General features: G+C 38.6%; 1 protein-coding gene across 2 annotated transcripts in view; it reads left to right on the forward strand.

Annotated features, from left to right (window-relative positions):
- LOC126479065 (pre-mRNA-splicing factor CWC22 homolog) overlaps window positions 1-16220 on the forward strand; it is a 136800-nt gene that overhangs the window by 14824 nt on the left and 105756 nt on the right. For both annotated transcript variants that reach the window (XM_050103753.1, XM_050103752.1), the window contains exons 2-4: window positions 4073-4201; window positions 6713-6901; window positions 12370-12523. In XM_050103753.1, coding sequence (XP_049959710.1) covers window positions 4073-4201; window positions 6713-6901; window positions 12370-12523 — 472 coding nt within the window. The remainder of the gene's footprint in view (window positions 1-4072; window positions 4202-6712; window positions 6902-12369; window positions 12524-16220) is intronic.

Consider the following 16220-nt stretch of genomic DNA (forward strand, 5'->3'; position numbering starts at 1 on the left):
CATTACCCCTACAGATCGAAGGGGCCGGTGTGTGATCTCCCCCCCCCCCCCCCCCCCCCCCCCCCCCAAGAAAAAGATGATTTTACTGAATATATTAATTTCCAGGTAACTTTGATAATTTTCAGAAAATAAAAGAGTGTGAAAACCATCTAAAATGAGAGAGATCTAGAAAACAACAAGCTATATATGCCACAGAACACTTTATAGTTGCTTGTTTGAGAGCTAGTTCACATGAATGTGTTTGCAACTTGAATGACTCCAGGGGACATTCCATTCACAGTCTGGTCATACCCGCTGTCAACAACAAATCTGACACTGTTCACAATTCCACAAATAAAACTGACACCTCAAGAAGTTTAGTAAGGCATGACAGGACAAGAAAGACACTCCACTAGGGGAAAAAAGAAAAACATCATGAGTAACTATTCCAAAAGTAGTTGGAAAAACAAAACAGGGTTCAAATGGTTCAAATGGCTCTGAGCACTATGGGACTTAACATCTGTGGTCATCAGTCCCCTAGAACTTAGAACTACTTAAACCTAACTAACCTAAGGACATCACACACATCCATGCCCGAGGCAGGATTCGAACCTGCGACCGTAGCAGTCGCGCGGTGCCGGACTGAGCGCCTAGAACTGCGAGACCACCGCGGCCGGCTAAAACAGGGTTCTTCTCATTTATAAGCTCACATGTCTATAGTCAGCAGGTCTGTGTTCACACTCATAGTGCTGAGTGAAATACTGATAATAGTGAGCATACAAATTGACTTAATATTGTATAAACTATTATTATTGTAAGTTACACTAAAGTGATATATGAAGTGTTACTGTAATATTTTTATAAAATGTTTATATATTCTGTTATTAAATTCAAGGCAACTGTGGTATGTTGAAAGTGGGAGTGACAGCAAATTATATTTGGGGGAGGGAAAGGGGGAGGAGGAAGTAAGGAAGTAAGGAATTGTGATCCTGCCAGAACCCAACCAGCTGGATTCGTGCTTAATAACACTGTACTCAATAGACCTGGAGTCCTGTTCTTCCTGCAACTTCACATCCCTAATTCCCACTATATCTAACTCCAACCAACATGTTTCCAACATCCAGTATTGATTTAAGTGTCAGGAAGTCATTTCTGAAAGTATTCGTATGGAGTGTAGCCATATATGGAAGTGAAACATGGACGATAAATAGTTTGGACAAGAAGAGAATAGAAGCTTTCGAAATGTGGTGCTACAGAAGAGTGCTGAAGATTAGATGGGTAGATCACATAACTAATGAGGAAGTATTGAATAGGATTGGGGAGAAGAGAAATTTGTGGCACAACTTGACCAGAAGAAGGGTTCGGTCGGTAGGACATATTCTGAGGCATCAAGGGATCACCAATTTAGTATTGGAGGGCAGCGTGGAGGGTAAAAATCGTAGAGGGAGACCAAGAGATGAATACACTAAGCAGATTCAGAAGGATGTAGGTTGCAGTAGGTACTGGGAGATGAAAAAGCTTGCACAGGATAGAGTAGCATGGAGAGCTGCATCAAACCAGTCTCAGGACTGAAGACCACAACAACAACAACATTACTGATAAATTAGTGATGAGTTTCTGTGAATAGTTTATTTTGTAACGAAACTTCAAGTATAAATGTATAGATGGTAATGGTTGTGCTATTGTGTGCCCTTAGGATGTACAAAACCAACAAACGTTCTTGGCCCTACCCAGATACTACAGCTCCTTAGCATTTAGGTTCTCATTTGTGTGGCAGATTAACCTCTCATTGGTCATTAATACAAGTCTGTGCCATAACCAATGTCTATGGAGATGGTAATCTGCACCCAAATGTAAAATTATTGAGAACGTGTTCTTAATTAAGTTGTAGAGTACTGGAACACTATGTTGTATAGGTTTGCTTGGAAAAAAAATCTATTTAGATGGAACACCAAACACTGACATTAGCTGTGAGAATAATGAAGAAATATTGGGCAGTTGCAATAAATTTAAGGACTGAGCTATAGGAAGCATTTTGGTAGTACTCAGTGACCTGTATAGCTAGCAGAACAGCTGGTGTACAGTGACCAAGGTCAAGGAGAAAGTATGTAATCCTATATCCTTTTTTTTTTTTTTTTTTTTGCAACTGTGTAAAATAGCTAATATTACAAGGTCCAGTCACATGTTTGATGTCAACATGCAATAACTACTCACAGATGGCAGGTGGCAGCACTAGCAGTGGAGGGTATATAAATCATGTCGGGGGCTGTGGAAAACAGTGCAGTCATTGTTGTAATGTGGAAATGGATTGATTTATCTGACATCCACGGGGGCACGACGTCCAAAAGGGTGGAAGCTAAGTTTGTAAACTGTGGTTAAAGTAATCCATGCATGACAAAATGATGCTATCTAAAACAGGTGCCAAGGCAACTGTGGTGCACCACAGGGGTGACAGGGATGAACGATGGCTACAGAGATGTGTACGGACAAATAGATATGTAACTGTTGAGAAACTGACTGCCCAGATAAACCAAGGGGCTACCAACAGTTTGACCTCAGTGACTGTTTTGCAAATGTTGCATAAGGGCCTCCGCAGCTTGAGTCTGGTTAATCAGCAGTGGAGACTGGAATTTGCATGCCAGTACCACAATTGGATGTCCGCTGAGTGGTGACAGATGGCCTTTTCGGATGAATCAGGTTTTATGCTCTACCAGACAGATGGCTGTTGACATGTATGGCCCTGCAACAATCGTCAGAAGGATCCAAGCCAGAGTAGGGAGTGTTAGGGTCTAGGGAATATTTTCATGACATTTTTTGGGTGATCTCATTGTTCTGGAAGGTACAGTGAAAATCAATAGAAGTACGCATCTACCCATGGGGACTATGTCCTACCCTACATGCAGTTTGTTTTTTTGTTGGCACAGTGGCATTGACCAGCAGGACAGTGCAACACATTGCACTGCTTGCATTGCACATTTGGGTTTAAAGAGCACCAGGATGAGTTTACTCCCCTGGCTACCAAACTTCCAAGATATAAAACCCAATCAAGAATCTGTTCGTGCCATGGATCTTCAACGGAGAAACCTAGTGCAGCTGGTGTGGCACTGGAGTCAGCATGGCTCCACATCCCTGTCAGGACTTCTCAGAACATCACAGACTCTCTTTCTGCATGTCTGTGCTGCAAAAGGTGGTTATTCAGGCTTTTGACGTGTTGTCACTTTAATGTGACTGCACTGTGTGTGTGTGTGTGTGTGTGTGTGTGTGTGTGTGTGTGTGTGTGTGTCAGTCAGTAACAGAGAAAGAAATGATACCATCTCTGATGGTATGAGTGATTGGGGGCATGTTGCATTTGTTATTTAGCAAGCTTTTGATAGCGTAAGAATAATGTTGGAATATGTTCAAACTGGAGATTGATGGGTTGCAGCTTTATATTGAAAGAGAACAGATGAAATATGATGTCAGGGTGGTTTTGGGTCCAGTTTCACAAGTAGTTATTTATCAGAGGGAGATACTGCTCCAAGCAAATGGATATCTCTGATGCTGCTCCATTATGCGGAGATTTTGTGTGTGCTTCTAGAAAACTCACATTTTGAGAAACCAAGATAACCTGCCAAGTGTATTCTCATTTCATCAGTCTGCTTACACAGTGCACTACCAGAGAGGGAGCAAATATTTGACAGGATGTGCAGAAAAACTGAAACTTGAAAACTACCTAACATTACCAACAAACTAAGAGTAAGAATAAAAATTACCCAGTGCAATTTGTGGTAAATTTCAAATGCAGTTATGATATCCAGTACACAGTTCACGTGGCACCTTAATACAGACTGCAGTAAATTCTTGATATGATACATACTCAACAAAATGACAAACAAAAATTGCTTTACCAAGTGATCAAGCTAATACACTATTGTCATTGAAGCAGAGTCTTTCTTTGACCATGTATTTTCTAGAATTTATTGTAATATTTTAGTTTTTGGTAATATTTCATTTCCCCCTTCTATAATATGCCCTTTAATGATATGTGTTCAATACTTCCTATGTTGATAAGTCCTTATGTGTATTGAAATTACCCATTGTCATTCTTTTCTAGTTTCCCAATATTGGAGAGTTGTTGCTGCGGCGGATTGTTATTCAGTTCAGACGTGGCTTCAGAAGAAATGATAAAAGCACATGCATTTCAGCTGTAACATTCATCGCACATCTTGTTAACCAGAGAGTGGTAAGTCAAACATAGAGTTAATGTGCATGATCAATACTGCCTGGTTTCGAGTCCCCTTCTCTGTTCTCCTCCTGTAGTGATTTTTGAATGATGTATTCACTATTACTAGCTGAAATTTATTGCAGAACTCAGTATTTCTTGTCTCTCATTTCTAGTACAAAAACTGTATCCCTCTGTAACTCTGTTTCATATTCCTTCTCCTACTATGGCATTCCAATCTCCTATTTTATTTTATATTTACATAGTGAATTACACATTCAGTATCACTGTATATATTCTCTATCTTGTCTTTGCTTTTGACATGCATACCTGAACTATTGTTTTGGGTGTTGGTTTATTGTCAGTTCTGATGAGAGTAAACCTATCTTTTCCATATAAAGCTACACCTCAAGGAATACTTTAGAAGACACTTCCTCATACTTAAAATTATGGTAGATAAGATATTTCTCTTTTCCAGACAAGCTTCTTTTTACTATTGCCAGTCCATATGTTACATTCTCTTTACTTCTATCATCAGTTATTTTACTGCTTAAATAGCAAAACTCATCTATTACCAGGTGGTTATTATAAAAGTGCAGCTACTCATGGTGGTCCAGTGAGAGCCGTAATTATCATATGTCAGTGGAACTTGGTGGTGATTATCATATGTCAATGGAACTTGGTAGATATGCTAATGTGTTTATGTGAAACCAGTTTATGCTGGGAAAAAAAATAGTTCTAAATTTGGCCAACAAGTGCAAATATGGCACAATACAGCATCTCATTGACATTTTTGGTGCTTTTGATGTGTCTGTTTGTGGTCATATGTCATCCCATTGTGCATCAGAACCTGTTTGTGAAAAAAAGCATGCCAGAACTCTGTATGACAATTGATCTTGTGAATTACCTCAACTGTGCACAAACTACCCAAACCATTACCTTCCCTGGTCACAAGGTTGCCTGATATTAAAAAAGGAAAAATAGGTGCAGGAATATAAATTGTGTGATTGCCTGTCATACCTCAAAATCTTGAAGAAATTTAGCGGCTTCATTGAAAAAAAATTGCAAACGTTTCACCTTGCATCTCCTCCTCTGTTCAAAAAAGTAGGATACATCTACATCCATACTCTGCAAACCTCTGTGAAGTGCATGGCAGAGGGTAAATCCGACTGAACCAGTCATTAGGTTTTTTTTACATATTGAGTGTGGGAAGAACAATTCTTTCAGTGACTTTGTGTGTGCTGTAATTAATCTAATCTTGTCCTTATGATCCCTATTGGAGTGATGTGTGGGGGTTGTAGTATATTCCTAGAGTCATCATTTAAAGCCAATTCTCGACACTTCATAGGCGGTCTTTCTTGGGATAGTTTTCATCTGTCTTCAAGAGTCTGCCAGTTTAATATCCTTAGCGTACCTGTGACAGTCTCCCATGGATCAAACAAACCTGTGACCATTCTTGCTGCCATTTCTGAATATGTTCAGTATGTCCAATATTCTAGGTTGGGTCACAAAACTGATTTGTAGCAATCTCCTTTGTAGACTGATTGCATTGCCTCAGAATTCTGCCAAAAAAGTAAAGTTTCAGGTACCCACACAAAACTACAATCAGTGAGCAAAAGAACTATGAGTATTAGGCTGTAGAACCCTTGCATAGCATTCCATGAAGCTTGCAGGTTTTACAAATGGTCCACTTCCTTTCATTAACAGACCATTACTTTTGTGATCAACAGCTTTTGCTACTGAGAATCTTGTATACCTACATTAAAAAAGAGAACAGATAAGAAGAAATGTATTTTCCACACGTGAAGCATTGCAGTTTTTAAACTGTGTTTCTGAGCAGGTTACAAGATAAAGTAACAACAAAAATATCTCTTGATCGTATGTGGAAGGAAAAAAAAGCACTGTTGTTCCAGTGAATCAGCCATAATTTTCACCCTTATTATTTGGAAATGTTGTAAAATACTGTATTTCATTTGGAGCTCTAGTGTTAAAATTCATTGTAATGAATAGCTACCATGTTACTGAACATGTAACAGTCTTTTTTTCATGCCATATTGTATTTTTTTAAATGTCTGATTTTTACAGTGGACACAGAGCTAAATTATGTGAATCAGTGTAGTTTAATCTATTTTGGTTTATCACAGCTTCTCTGTAATTTTTCTTGAGCAATTACATACATGTGGCTAATTGGGTAGATTACTAACAGTGACTAAAGCAAAAGTACATATATATTTGGTGAGTGACCTTTTTTTATAGAAATTGTATTACTTAGTCAAGGAATATGTGCAGATGCAGTAAGAGTACCCTGTGATGTTTTCTTTCTTTTTTTCTATCATATTAAAATGAAGTGTTTTAAAGAAGATTGGTTGTAATAAATTTTGACCTGTTGTTGTCAGCAAACAGGAGAACTTCATGTTTACTAAGGTATCATAAGGAAAAAACATTTTTTGTTGCCACTATTTGCATGTTTAATGGGGCATGTCAATATTTACAACAATGTTTTAATCTAGGAATGTGTTGTTACTTTTGCAGGCTCATGAAATATTAGCACTGGAAATCCTTACATTGTTGATTGAAACACCAACTGATGATTCTGTTGAAGTAGCAATTGCATTTCTCAAAGAATGCGGCATGAAGCTAACAGAAGTGTCCAACAAAGGAGTTCTTGCCATCTTTGAGATGCTTCGCAATATTTTACATGAAGGACATCTAGAAAAAAGGGTTTGTATTTTTACAGTATAACTTCCTTTATTGCGCAAAAAAGAAAATTCAGTTCAGAAAATTGATAAAATCACAAATAGATAGAAAGACTGGCCATTACTTATGTTGTAGTTGGATGTATACTCTGCAAGCCACCTTTCAATGTGAGGTGGAGGATTTCCTGGTTTCACTTTCTGTTCCAATTGTGAACGACATATGAAAAAAATAGCACTCAATAAGAGCTAAAACTTTTCTCATTTTTCATTCATCATTTTGTAACAAATTGTAACAGCCATCAGAATTTGATGAACCTGTAACAAAATTAATCACTCCATTTTGGATGTTTTCTAACTACTCTATTAATCATTTATAGTAAGGGTTGCAGAGGGATGAGGAATTATCAGAAATTGGTTGAACAAGATTTTTTATTCTCTGTTGGGCAACTTTTGTCGATTTTCTATTATGCAGTCAGTCATCTCAGTATCTGTTGTTTCATCATTTGCACAATGGAAGAGTGAAACCATACCAAAATCTTCTGTTTGTTAAACAGCACGCTTACATAGTTTTATATTATCCAATTCTAACATACTATCAATCAGCAGTAAAGAATCAGTAATAGGTACCTTAATACAGTGCAACTACTGTGTGTAACTTTTAGTAGGTAGTCTGCACCATAGTCCTGAATCGGCAGAAGTTGATAGACGTTGGAATGCTTCCGCTGACAGTCATTTGTTTTTTGTTGCAATCAACACTAGGTTGCCGACCATATTGTGTGAGGTAGCTATTGTCTGTTATTGTTTTGCACTTTACTATTCTGGGTAGTTTTTACTGTGCAGTACATTACCAAAATGAGTGATGAGTAGTTTCTGGTACATCCCATGCATTACCTACAATCGCAGAAGGCCTGCTGTTGAAAGGAAATCAATGCAACGCAGCAATGCTGCCAAAACTGTTTTGTGTGCTACTTAATGCTGGAAAACAGAAAGGGGGCGGAAGGAATTGCTTCACTCCATCTACAGATCTTTGACGATAGCTGCTACTTGCACAGGACAAAGTGTGCATAGCATTGGGACGTTCAAACAGTTTCCAAGAAACACTCTGGCAAATCACCAAAAATATCTGGGGAAAAAAGATGAGTTTCCATTTCAGATGTTTTGTTCATGAACACTTTGAAGGCTCCCTCTATTTTGCATGAATTACTTTATATTGCACCTTTCATTACTGCCATATTAGTTGTATGGAAATACCACTGATTATTGTCTTATTTCAAAATACATTCATGGTACAGTACAGCCCCACTGTTGACAAAACTATCTTCAATACAGTCACTTGAGATGCAATAAGACACACAAACAGAAGATCTTGATGGTAAAAGTGAATGACTACATGGAAGTGTTTTTACAAAAGTGTGACAGCTTCAACAAATGAAAAAAATACCATTCATTTATTTCTGTTTCATTCTGTAACCATGTTAATGCATAATACAGTTTCAGGTTCACTTGCAAACAACATTTAAAGCGATTTTTATCTGTGCATTACTTCTGCTTTTGGTCAAACACAACATGCTGCTTGTGGTGCGAACCCTGCAGATGGTAAGCATGGCTGCCCCCCCCCCCCCCTCCCCCCCTGTCTTCTCATCCTTTGTCAGCCTATGTGGGAGGGTGGGCTTGCTTCTCCCCCTGAACTCTTGTCATTGTACATAGCCCTTGAAACTTTCTGATATAGTAAAGCCATATGTTGAAAGGGTTCTGAAGCGTGTAACTTTGCCTTTTGCGACTACGCTCTTTCCATTTGAGTTACCGATGTATGACTCACGAATTGTCCGTACAACTTCAGTTCTAGCAGTACCTCTCTCCTACTTTCCAAGCGTCACAGATGTTATCCTGAATACTTCATTAGACTAGCACTTGTGGAAAAAAGAAAGGATATCACAGGGAAATGGTTTGGCCACAACCTAAGGGTTGATTCTACAAAGAATCTTTCACACAAAGCAGATTGATTGCTGTTAAGAAAATTACTGGCAGATTACAACTATATGTCAGACCAGGAACTGAAGCCAAAACTGTGTTATTTGTAGGCAGTGCTCCTACAGACTGACCTATCTGAGCATGTCTCACAAACTGCCTTCATAGCTTTATTTGTACCAGTAACAAGGTCTTACTTTGCATGAGAACATTTTTGGTGTTTGGAGAGCAGAAACTGAGTTACCGGCAAAACTTAAGCTATGAGTGTGGGCTGTGAGTTGTGTCCAGATTACTCAGTTGGTAAGGGTGTTGCTTGAGAAAGGGACAGATCTGATCTAGAGTTGCAGAGTGAAAGATCAAAACAATTATGCTTTTAACCCATTATTATGAATATAGTGTTCTCATTTTCCCACACTATTGGTCATTTCACACCAATGAGTTGATCAATATGAATGAAACTTGGCACATTATGGGGACAGTTCCTAATGAGAAGCTTCCGTGTGGCAAAACCTTGAAAAATCTTCGTATGGATTTCCTTTCATATATATTACATAACAACTGTTCTTCTATTTAGGCTTCTAGAAAATGATTTCCAACTATTTCAGATGGTGATTCACTTTTATTACAGATTGAGTTATGTAGATCTGTATTGAGTGGACTCTAAATTCAAATTGATTCAAATTATGCAAAGTTTTTCAGTAGCTTTGTTACCCATTACTAATTTGCTCATTTGCTGGTTGTCTTGCAAGCTTCTGATATGTTTAACAGTGGCAAAATGTTAGCATTACCTTTAACTGCAGGAAGCAGTACCATATAGAAATCATTTCAAGGAATACAAAGTACAGCTCTTCTGGGACAAGGTTGTATTTATTTTCTAAAAAGTAATTTTGTAAGTGCTTTGAAATATGGCACTACAGAAGAATGTTGAAGATTAGGTCGGTAGAGCTGAAAACTAATGAAGAGGAACTGAATCGAACTGGGGAAAAAAAAGAAATTTATAGTACATCTTGACTAAGAAAAGTTACTTGTTAATAAGACACATCTTAAGACATCAAGGAATTGTCAGTTTGGTAATAGAGGGCAGTGTGGAAATTAAAAACTGTAGATGAAGACCAAGGCTTAACTTAAGTAATTAAGTTCAGATGGCTGTAAGTAGGATAGTTATGCAGCAGAGATGAAAAGACTTGCATGGGATAGACTAGCATGGACAACTGCATCAAACCATACTTCTGATTGAAGACCAGCACAGCAACTAGTACTGGGCCCTATTTCCTCAGAAATGTCACCAGGCAGCTTTGTGACAGCTTCTTCGATTGCTTGAAGAAACGATATGAGTGGCAAGAAATGTGATGTCAGAGCAAAATTGAAAGACCTTCCCATATTGCTGTTACACATTGTTCAAATCCTCATTTGTTAAATTACAAATAGAACATCTAAAGGAAGCTTCTTGCCATAAATTAGTAGTAGGGCAGTTCATCTTTGCTATTTGCCTTGGGGTGGACTGAAGTTACGCTATTAGCTAACTGTCAGGAACTTGATGTTGTGTCTGGAGAAGTACATGATAAATCCAATCTCTGAAGAGTGCAGGTAAATCTCTTTAATCAGTCAGTAAGAGACTGAAATACACAGTGACTGGAAGTTGAAATGTACAATAATCTAAATGCTGTGCTGGATGCACTCCTGAAAATTGTTGGAATATCCCATCTTCCAAGGATAATTTTAAGATCCTCATTGCTTGCATTTTTGGGGTAGAGATAATTTTATACAGCTAGAAGCTGGTCATGGAACTGAATTTGAGAACTTGGTTACTAAGTTATTTTCGTGGTACAGTTCATGAAGACTGCATTTACTGCCAGTAGGATTAAATGTGAAAAGATTTTGTGACTAGTTAAAGAGAGATTTTAACCAACAGCTGCCATCATTTGCTGACAATGAACAATCTTAGAACTTTGGTTCACAGGTCTGACATAGACTGGTATCCTTCATGGTTGGGGGGGGGGGGGGACAAGACAAAAGTCTGTGGTCAGGAAAAGTGAATGCTCAGGTCAGATTGATAAAGCTCTGCACATGAAAATGTCAGAAAGACGAAAGATGTGTTGTTAAATGCTTAGCTTTTCTTCTGTATATGGAAAATGTTTCTTAAGAAATTGCCAAATACAAGGGAATGATGGACTATTTATGTGTGTTGGCTCTGGTTTCAGTAGTGAATAAACACATATTTCAGCTGCAGAACTGACATTTTCCATTGAGGCAATAATATTTGTAGCCCTTTTGCTTTATATTCAACAGTAGATTGGTTTTTATCAGACGATTTTTCATGTAACTCCTGTTACGCTTGTTTTTGTTATCGATAACTCATTTGACAAGTTTTTCTGGACCATAACATGTTGGTTATTTCACCTCCACAACTGTGGTAGGTTTATTTTAGAGCTATGGAGAATTTGTTGCGTGATGCAAGCTGTAACACTATTCTGACTGTATATATTTATATGCCAGTGTTCAGAGGTCAACTCCTTATCACATCTCACTTAGTTTTTTCACAGTGTTGCCATGCCATTTTTTTAACATCAGCAACCATGATGTGATGAGCTGAATCAAGATATGCATGATCAAAACATCAGATTAGACAAAACTCAAATGGAAGAAATCTGTTCCTTGTGTAGTTGTCAACAAATATTGTTATGGCTCTTCAGTATAACCCAGCTCTAACAGTACTTCTGTAGAGATTATCTCTAAGGTGATCACAACATGCCTCAAGATTGCAATTCTAAATAGAAATTGCCAACTTATTAAAGAACTGTTATTCTCTACAGCCAGTATTTCACATATCTGTCTATAAAAGAGATACTAGTGTAGTAATACTATGTGATACTTTTTCAGTGTTCTCCAGTAACTGTAGTTCTAATGTGGAATTTGCAGTAATCTGATATAAGGCATTGTCTTTGTAAGTTTAGTATTTAATGCATCTGCTGTTTACTTTTGTGCTATAGTAATGATGGAAATAAAATTTAATGTAATGGCCCCATTTTGAGCACCAGAGATGTTGTAATGATGGAGTATAAATTAAATTAAAACAGAGATGGGGAGTAACAGTAATTATGTTTATCACATTATGGTTAGGAGTGATGTAAGAAGTAAACGATTGTGGTTTTGCTTTTCACAGAGTTTAAATTTATCTGACTCTGCCCTATTAGCTAATAGTCTTTTCTATACTGTGCACATATTTTTTATTTGCTGAATTTTTGTAAGACAATGTATGCTTCTGATATTGAAATTACTGTAAAACTCTGTAACCGGAGCTGGTGCAAGGTATTATACATAACTGTTCAGCACAAATAATGGTTGCCGATTTCTGTGTGTTCTGTAGACATTTTCATAGTTGAGGATGGACACATGGGTTGTTTATGTACCATTCTTAAGTGGTTTATTGTTATTCTTGAAGAAGGTGTAGAAAGCTTGAAGCAATTTTTGTATGCATGAATGCTCAGGTTTCAGTTATGTATTAACTTGATCAATTCTTTCCAGGTACAATATATGATAGAAGTTATATTCCAAATTCGTAAAGATGAATTTAGAGACCATGTATCAGTCATTCCAGAACTGGACCTTGTAGAAGAGGAGGACCAGTTCACTCATCTGATAACACTGGATGAAGCAAAAAATGCAGAAGAGATATTAAGTATGTACTGTAATCATTCATTAATTTTCCTTCAGGAAGTTAGTTTTTAAAGAATGTTGTTAAACATCATCATCAAGTATTTTTCGTGGTCAGAAGATATTTCAGATAAAATATCTGCAAAGAACCCACTTCTGTTGCAAATTGTACTCTGTGTGTGTGTGTGTGTGTGTGTATTGCTGTCCCTTCTTCCATTGGTTGAGATTCTACTACACTATGTGATCAAAAGTACCTAGACACCCCCACAAACATATGTTTTTCACATTAAGTGCATTGTGTTGCCACCTACTGCCAGGTACTCCATATCAGGAACCTCAGTAGTCATTAGACATCATGAGAGAATAGAATGGGGTGCTCTGCGGAACTCACGGACTTCGAATGTGCTCAAGTGGTTGGATGTCACATGTGTCATACATATGTACGTGAGATTTCCATACTCCTAAACATCTCTAGGTCCACTGTTTCCAATGTGATAGTGAAGTGGAAACATGAGGGGACAAGTACAGTGCAAAAGCGTACAGGCCGACCTCGTCTGTTGACTGACAGACCACCAACAGTTGAAGAGGTTTGTAATGTGTAATAGTCAGGCATCTGTCCAGACCATCACACAGGTATTCCAAACTGCATCAGGATCCACTGCAAGTAGTATGACAGTTAGCCAGGAGGTGAGAAAATTCGGATTTCATGGTCAAGTGGTTGCTCATAAGCCACACATCATGCTGGTAAATGCTAAACGACACCTTGCTTGGGGTAAGGAGCATAAACATTGGACGATTGAAGAGTGGAAAAATATTGTGTGGAGTGACAAATCACAGTACACAATGTGAAGATCCGATGGCAGGGTGTGGGTATGGCAAAAGCCCGGTGAACATCATCTGCCAGCGTGTGTAGTGCCAACAGTAAAATTCAGAGGCGGTGGTGTTATTGTGTGGTCGTGTTTCTCATAGGGGGGGGCTTGCACCCCTTGTTGTTTTGTGTGGCACTACCACAGCATAGACCTACACTGATGTTTTAAGCACCTTCTTGCTTCCCACTGTTGAAGAGAAATTCGGGGATGGCGATTGCATCTTTCAACACTATCGAGCACCTGTTCACATGGCAATAACATCCCTGTAATGGACTGGCCTGCACAGAGTCCTGACCTGAATCCTATAGAACACCTTTGGGATGTGGAATGCCGACTTCATGCCAGGCCTCACTGACCGACATCAGTACCTCCCCTCAGTGCAGCACACTGTGAAGAATGGGCTGCCATTCCCCAAGAAACCTTCCAGCACCTGATTGAACGTATGCCTGCGAGAGTGGAAACTGCCATCAAGGCTAAGGATGGGCCAACACCTTATTGAATTCCAGCATTACCGATGGAGTGCGCCATGAAGTAATTTTCAGCCAGGTGGTTGGATACTCTTCATCACATAGTGTATATAATCATAATTTATGGTATGCAGGGTGTCCCATTTATCTTGACCACCCTAAATAACTGTTTGTCCAGATGGAAATTACAAAATATTTCAAGCAAATGTTCTTTAGCTGTCAGGGGCACATCAGTCAGCATGATTGCCTTTGTTGTAGCTTTGTTTTTTACAGAGATATGAACAGTGGTATGACTTTTTAAAATGGCAACCTGTATTTTTTATTCGGTTATTCATTTCCTCTCCTAAAGACCTATTCAAAAATGTATCACATACCATTCACCGAAACACAATGTTATTAATTGCAGAACACAATATTGACTTTGAGTGCAGGATCACAAACTTATCCACTTCTTGGAGTTATCAGAAAACAAATGAAAATCAAGTAAGAACATAACACAAAATTGACTTTGACTCTCTTGTACCATTGCTCAGGAGTAGAACATTCAAAGGTGCTCAGAGTGGTGACCCTGGACACCGATAAACTGGTGCACTCGTTGAATGAAAGAATTATTTACTGCTCCAAATGTTGCCTGCTGAAGAGAATTACAAGCAAGTGTGATATGTTCCTACATGTCCTCTGGAGCTGTTGGAATATCGTGATAGACAACATCTTTAATGCATCCCCAATGAAAAAAGTTCAGAGGATTTAAATCAGGAGACCTAGCAGGCCAAGTAACTGTTCCTCCTCGACCAATCCATCTGGCAGGATACCTTCGGTTCAGAACATGACATTCACGCATGGCATTTTGTGCTGGACATCCATCATGTTGATACCATGTAAGCATTCTGGTTCTTAGTGGAACTTCATCCAGAAGAGGAGGAAGAATTCGTCTGAGGAAGTCGGCATACACTGTGACGTTTAGACTACCATTGATGAAATAAGGGCCAACAATTGTAGTACCAAGCATCCCACACCGAACATTAACTCTCCATTGACGCTGATGTTCCACCTGTCAGCCATTGCGGGTTGTCGCTGGACCAATAATGCATGTTCCTTGTATTTACCTGTCCTTTGTTTGAGAAGGAACATTCATCAGTAAATGGAACATTGAAGAAGTACTTTCGGTTGGCGAGGATTTGTTGCTGTGCCCACTGACAGAACTGTACACGATTCTGGAAATAATTCCCATGCAATTCTTGATGTAGGTGTACATAGTAAGGATGGAACTGATGACATGTGGGAATATGATGTACACTGGTTTTAGGATTGCCAATCTTGTGTTCAAGCTGTCATGTGCTCACATGTGGATTCCTAACAACGAAAACGAGAACAGTAACTTTGGCAGCTTTGTCTGTGCAAGTGCTACAACGATTGCGTTTTCGTGGGTTGAAACTTCCGTTTCCTGAAGCGTCGCAACAAGATGAGAAAACATCCGTCGGGAAGGTGGGTTCTTGTCAGAATATCGCTCTCTGTACACTTCCACTGCCTGCATAAAATTTCGCCTACCTTCAACAACAACAACAACAACAACAACAATAAAAGAAACGTTATATCGATGCAGTTTGTAGGAAGGACAGCCTTTACTGTATGCCTACTCAACATAACAATATTTAAAAGGACTAAACTACTGTACTAAATGTACCTGTGCATAAGAAAACAGTATTGCAGTTACTGTTCTGGTAACTTACATTCCCCATAGACGAGTAGCATTTCTACCTTCTCTTCATTGGTGTACATTCTAGTCATACAACTCTGCATCTGACTATGGTTGACGGTATGACGGGTGTGCATTCTACTTATGTGTACATTTGTCCTCTGTCAACATAATCATGTGGATGTGTTCCATTACCCCGAGTACCTGCACTAAGTACTGGGAGTGTCAATGTCATTGTTGTGTTATGTAATTAATAATGTTGTGTTTCAGTGGATGGTACACTGTGAGGAAATGAATTACCGAATAAAAAATACAGGGTGCCATTTAAAAAAGTCATACCACTATTCATATCTTTGTAAAAAACAGAGCTACAACAAAGGCAATCATGTTGATTGATGTCCCTCTGACAACTAAAGAATAATTTCTTGAAACATTTTGTAATTTGCATTTGGACAAACAGTTATTTAGGTTGGTCAAAATAAATGGGATATGTATATCCATAGTGCTCTCCCTCCAGGCGTTAAGTGAACATTTGTTTCAGTGCATATAGCAAGAGTTCTATGTGGGCAACACTTCCTTTGCATTTCGATTAGAAGGAAGATAATGAAAAGTCCATAATATATGTGTTGGGTATGGTTCTGTCACATCCTGCATTCTGCCTGCAGTTTCACTCATAGGTTCCATTTCTGT

This window comes from Schistocerca serialis, chromosome 1, assembly GCF_023864345.2.
Source record: "Schistocerca serialis cubense isolate TAMUIC-IGC-003099 chromosome 1, iqSchSeri2.2, whole genome shotgun sequence".
Lineage (NCBI taxonomy): Eukaryota > Metazoa > Arthropoda > Insecta > Orthoptera > Acrididae > Schistocerca > Schistocerca serialis.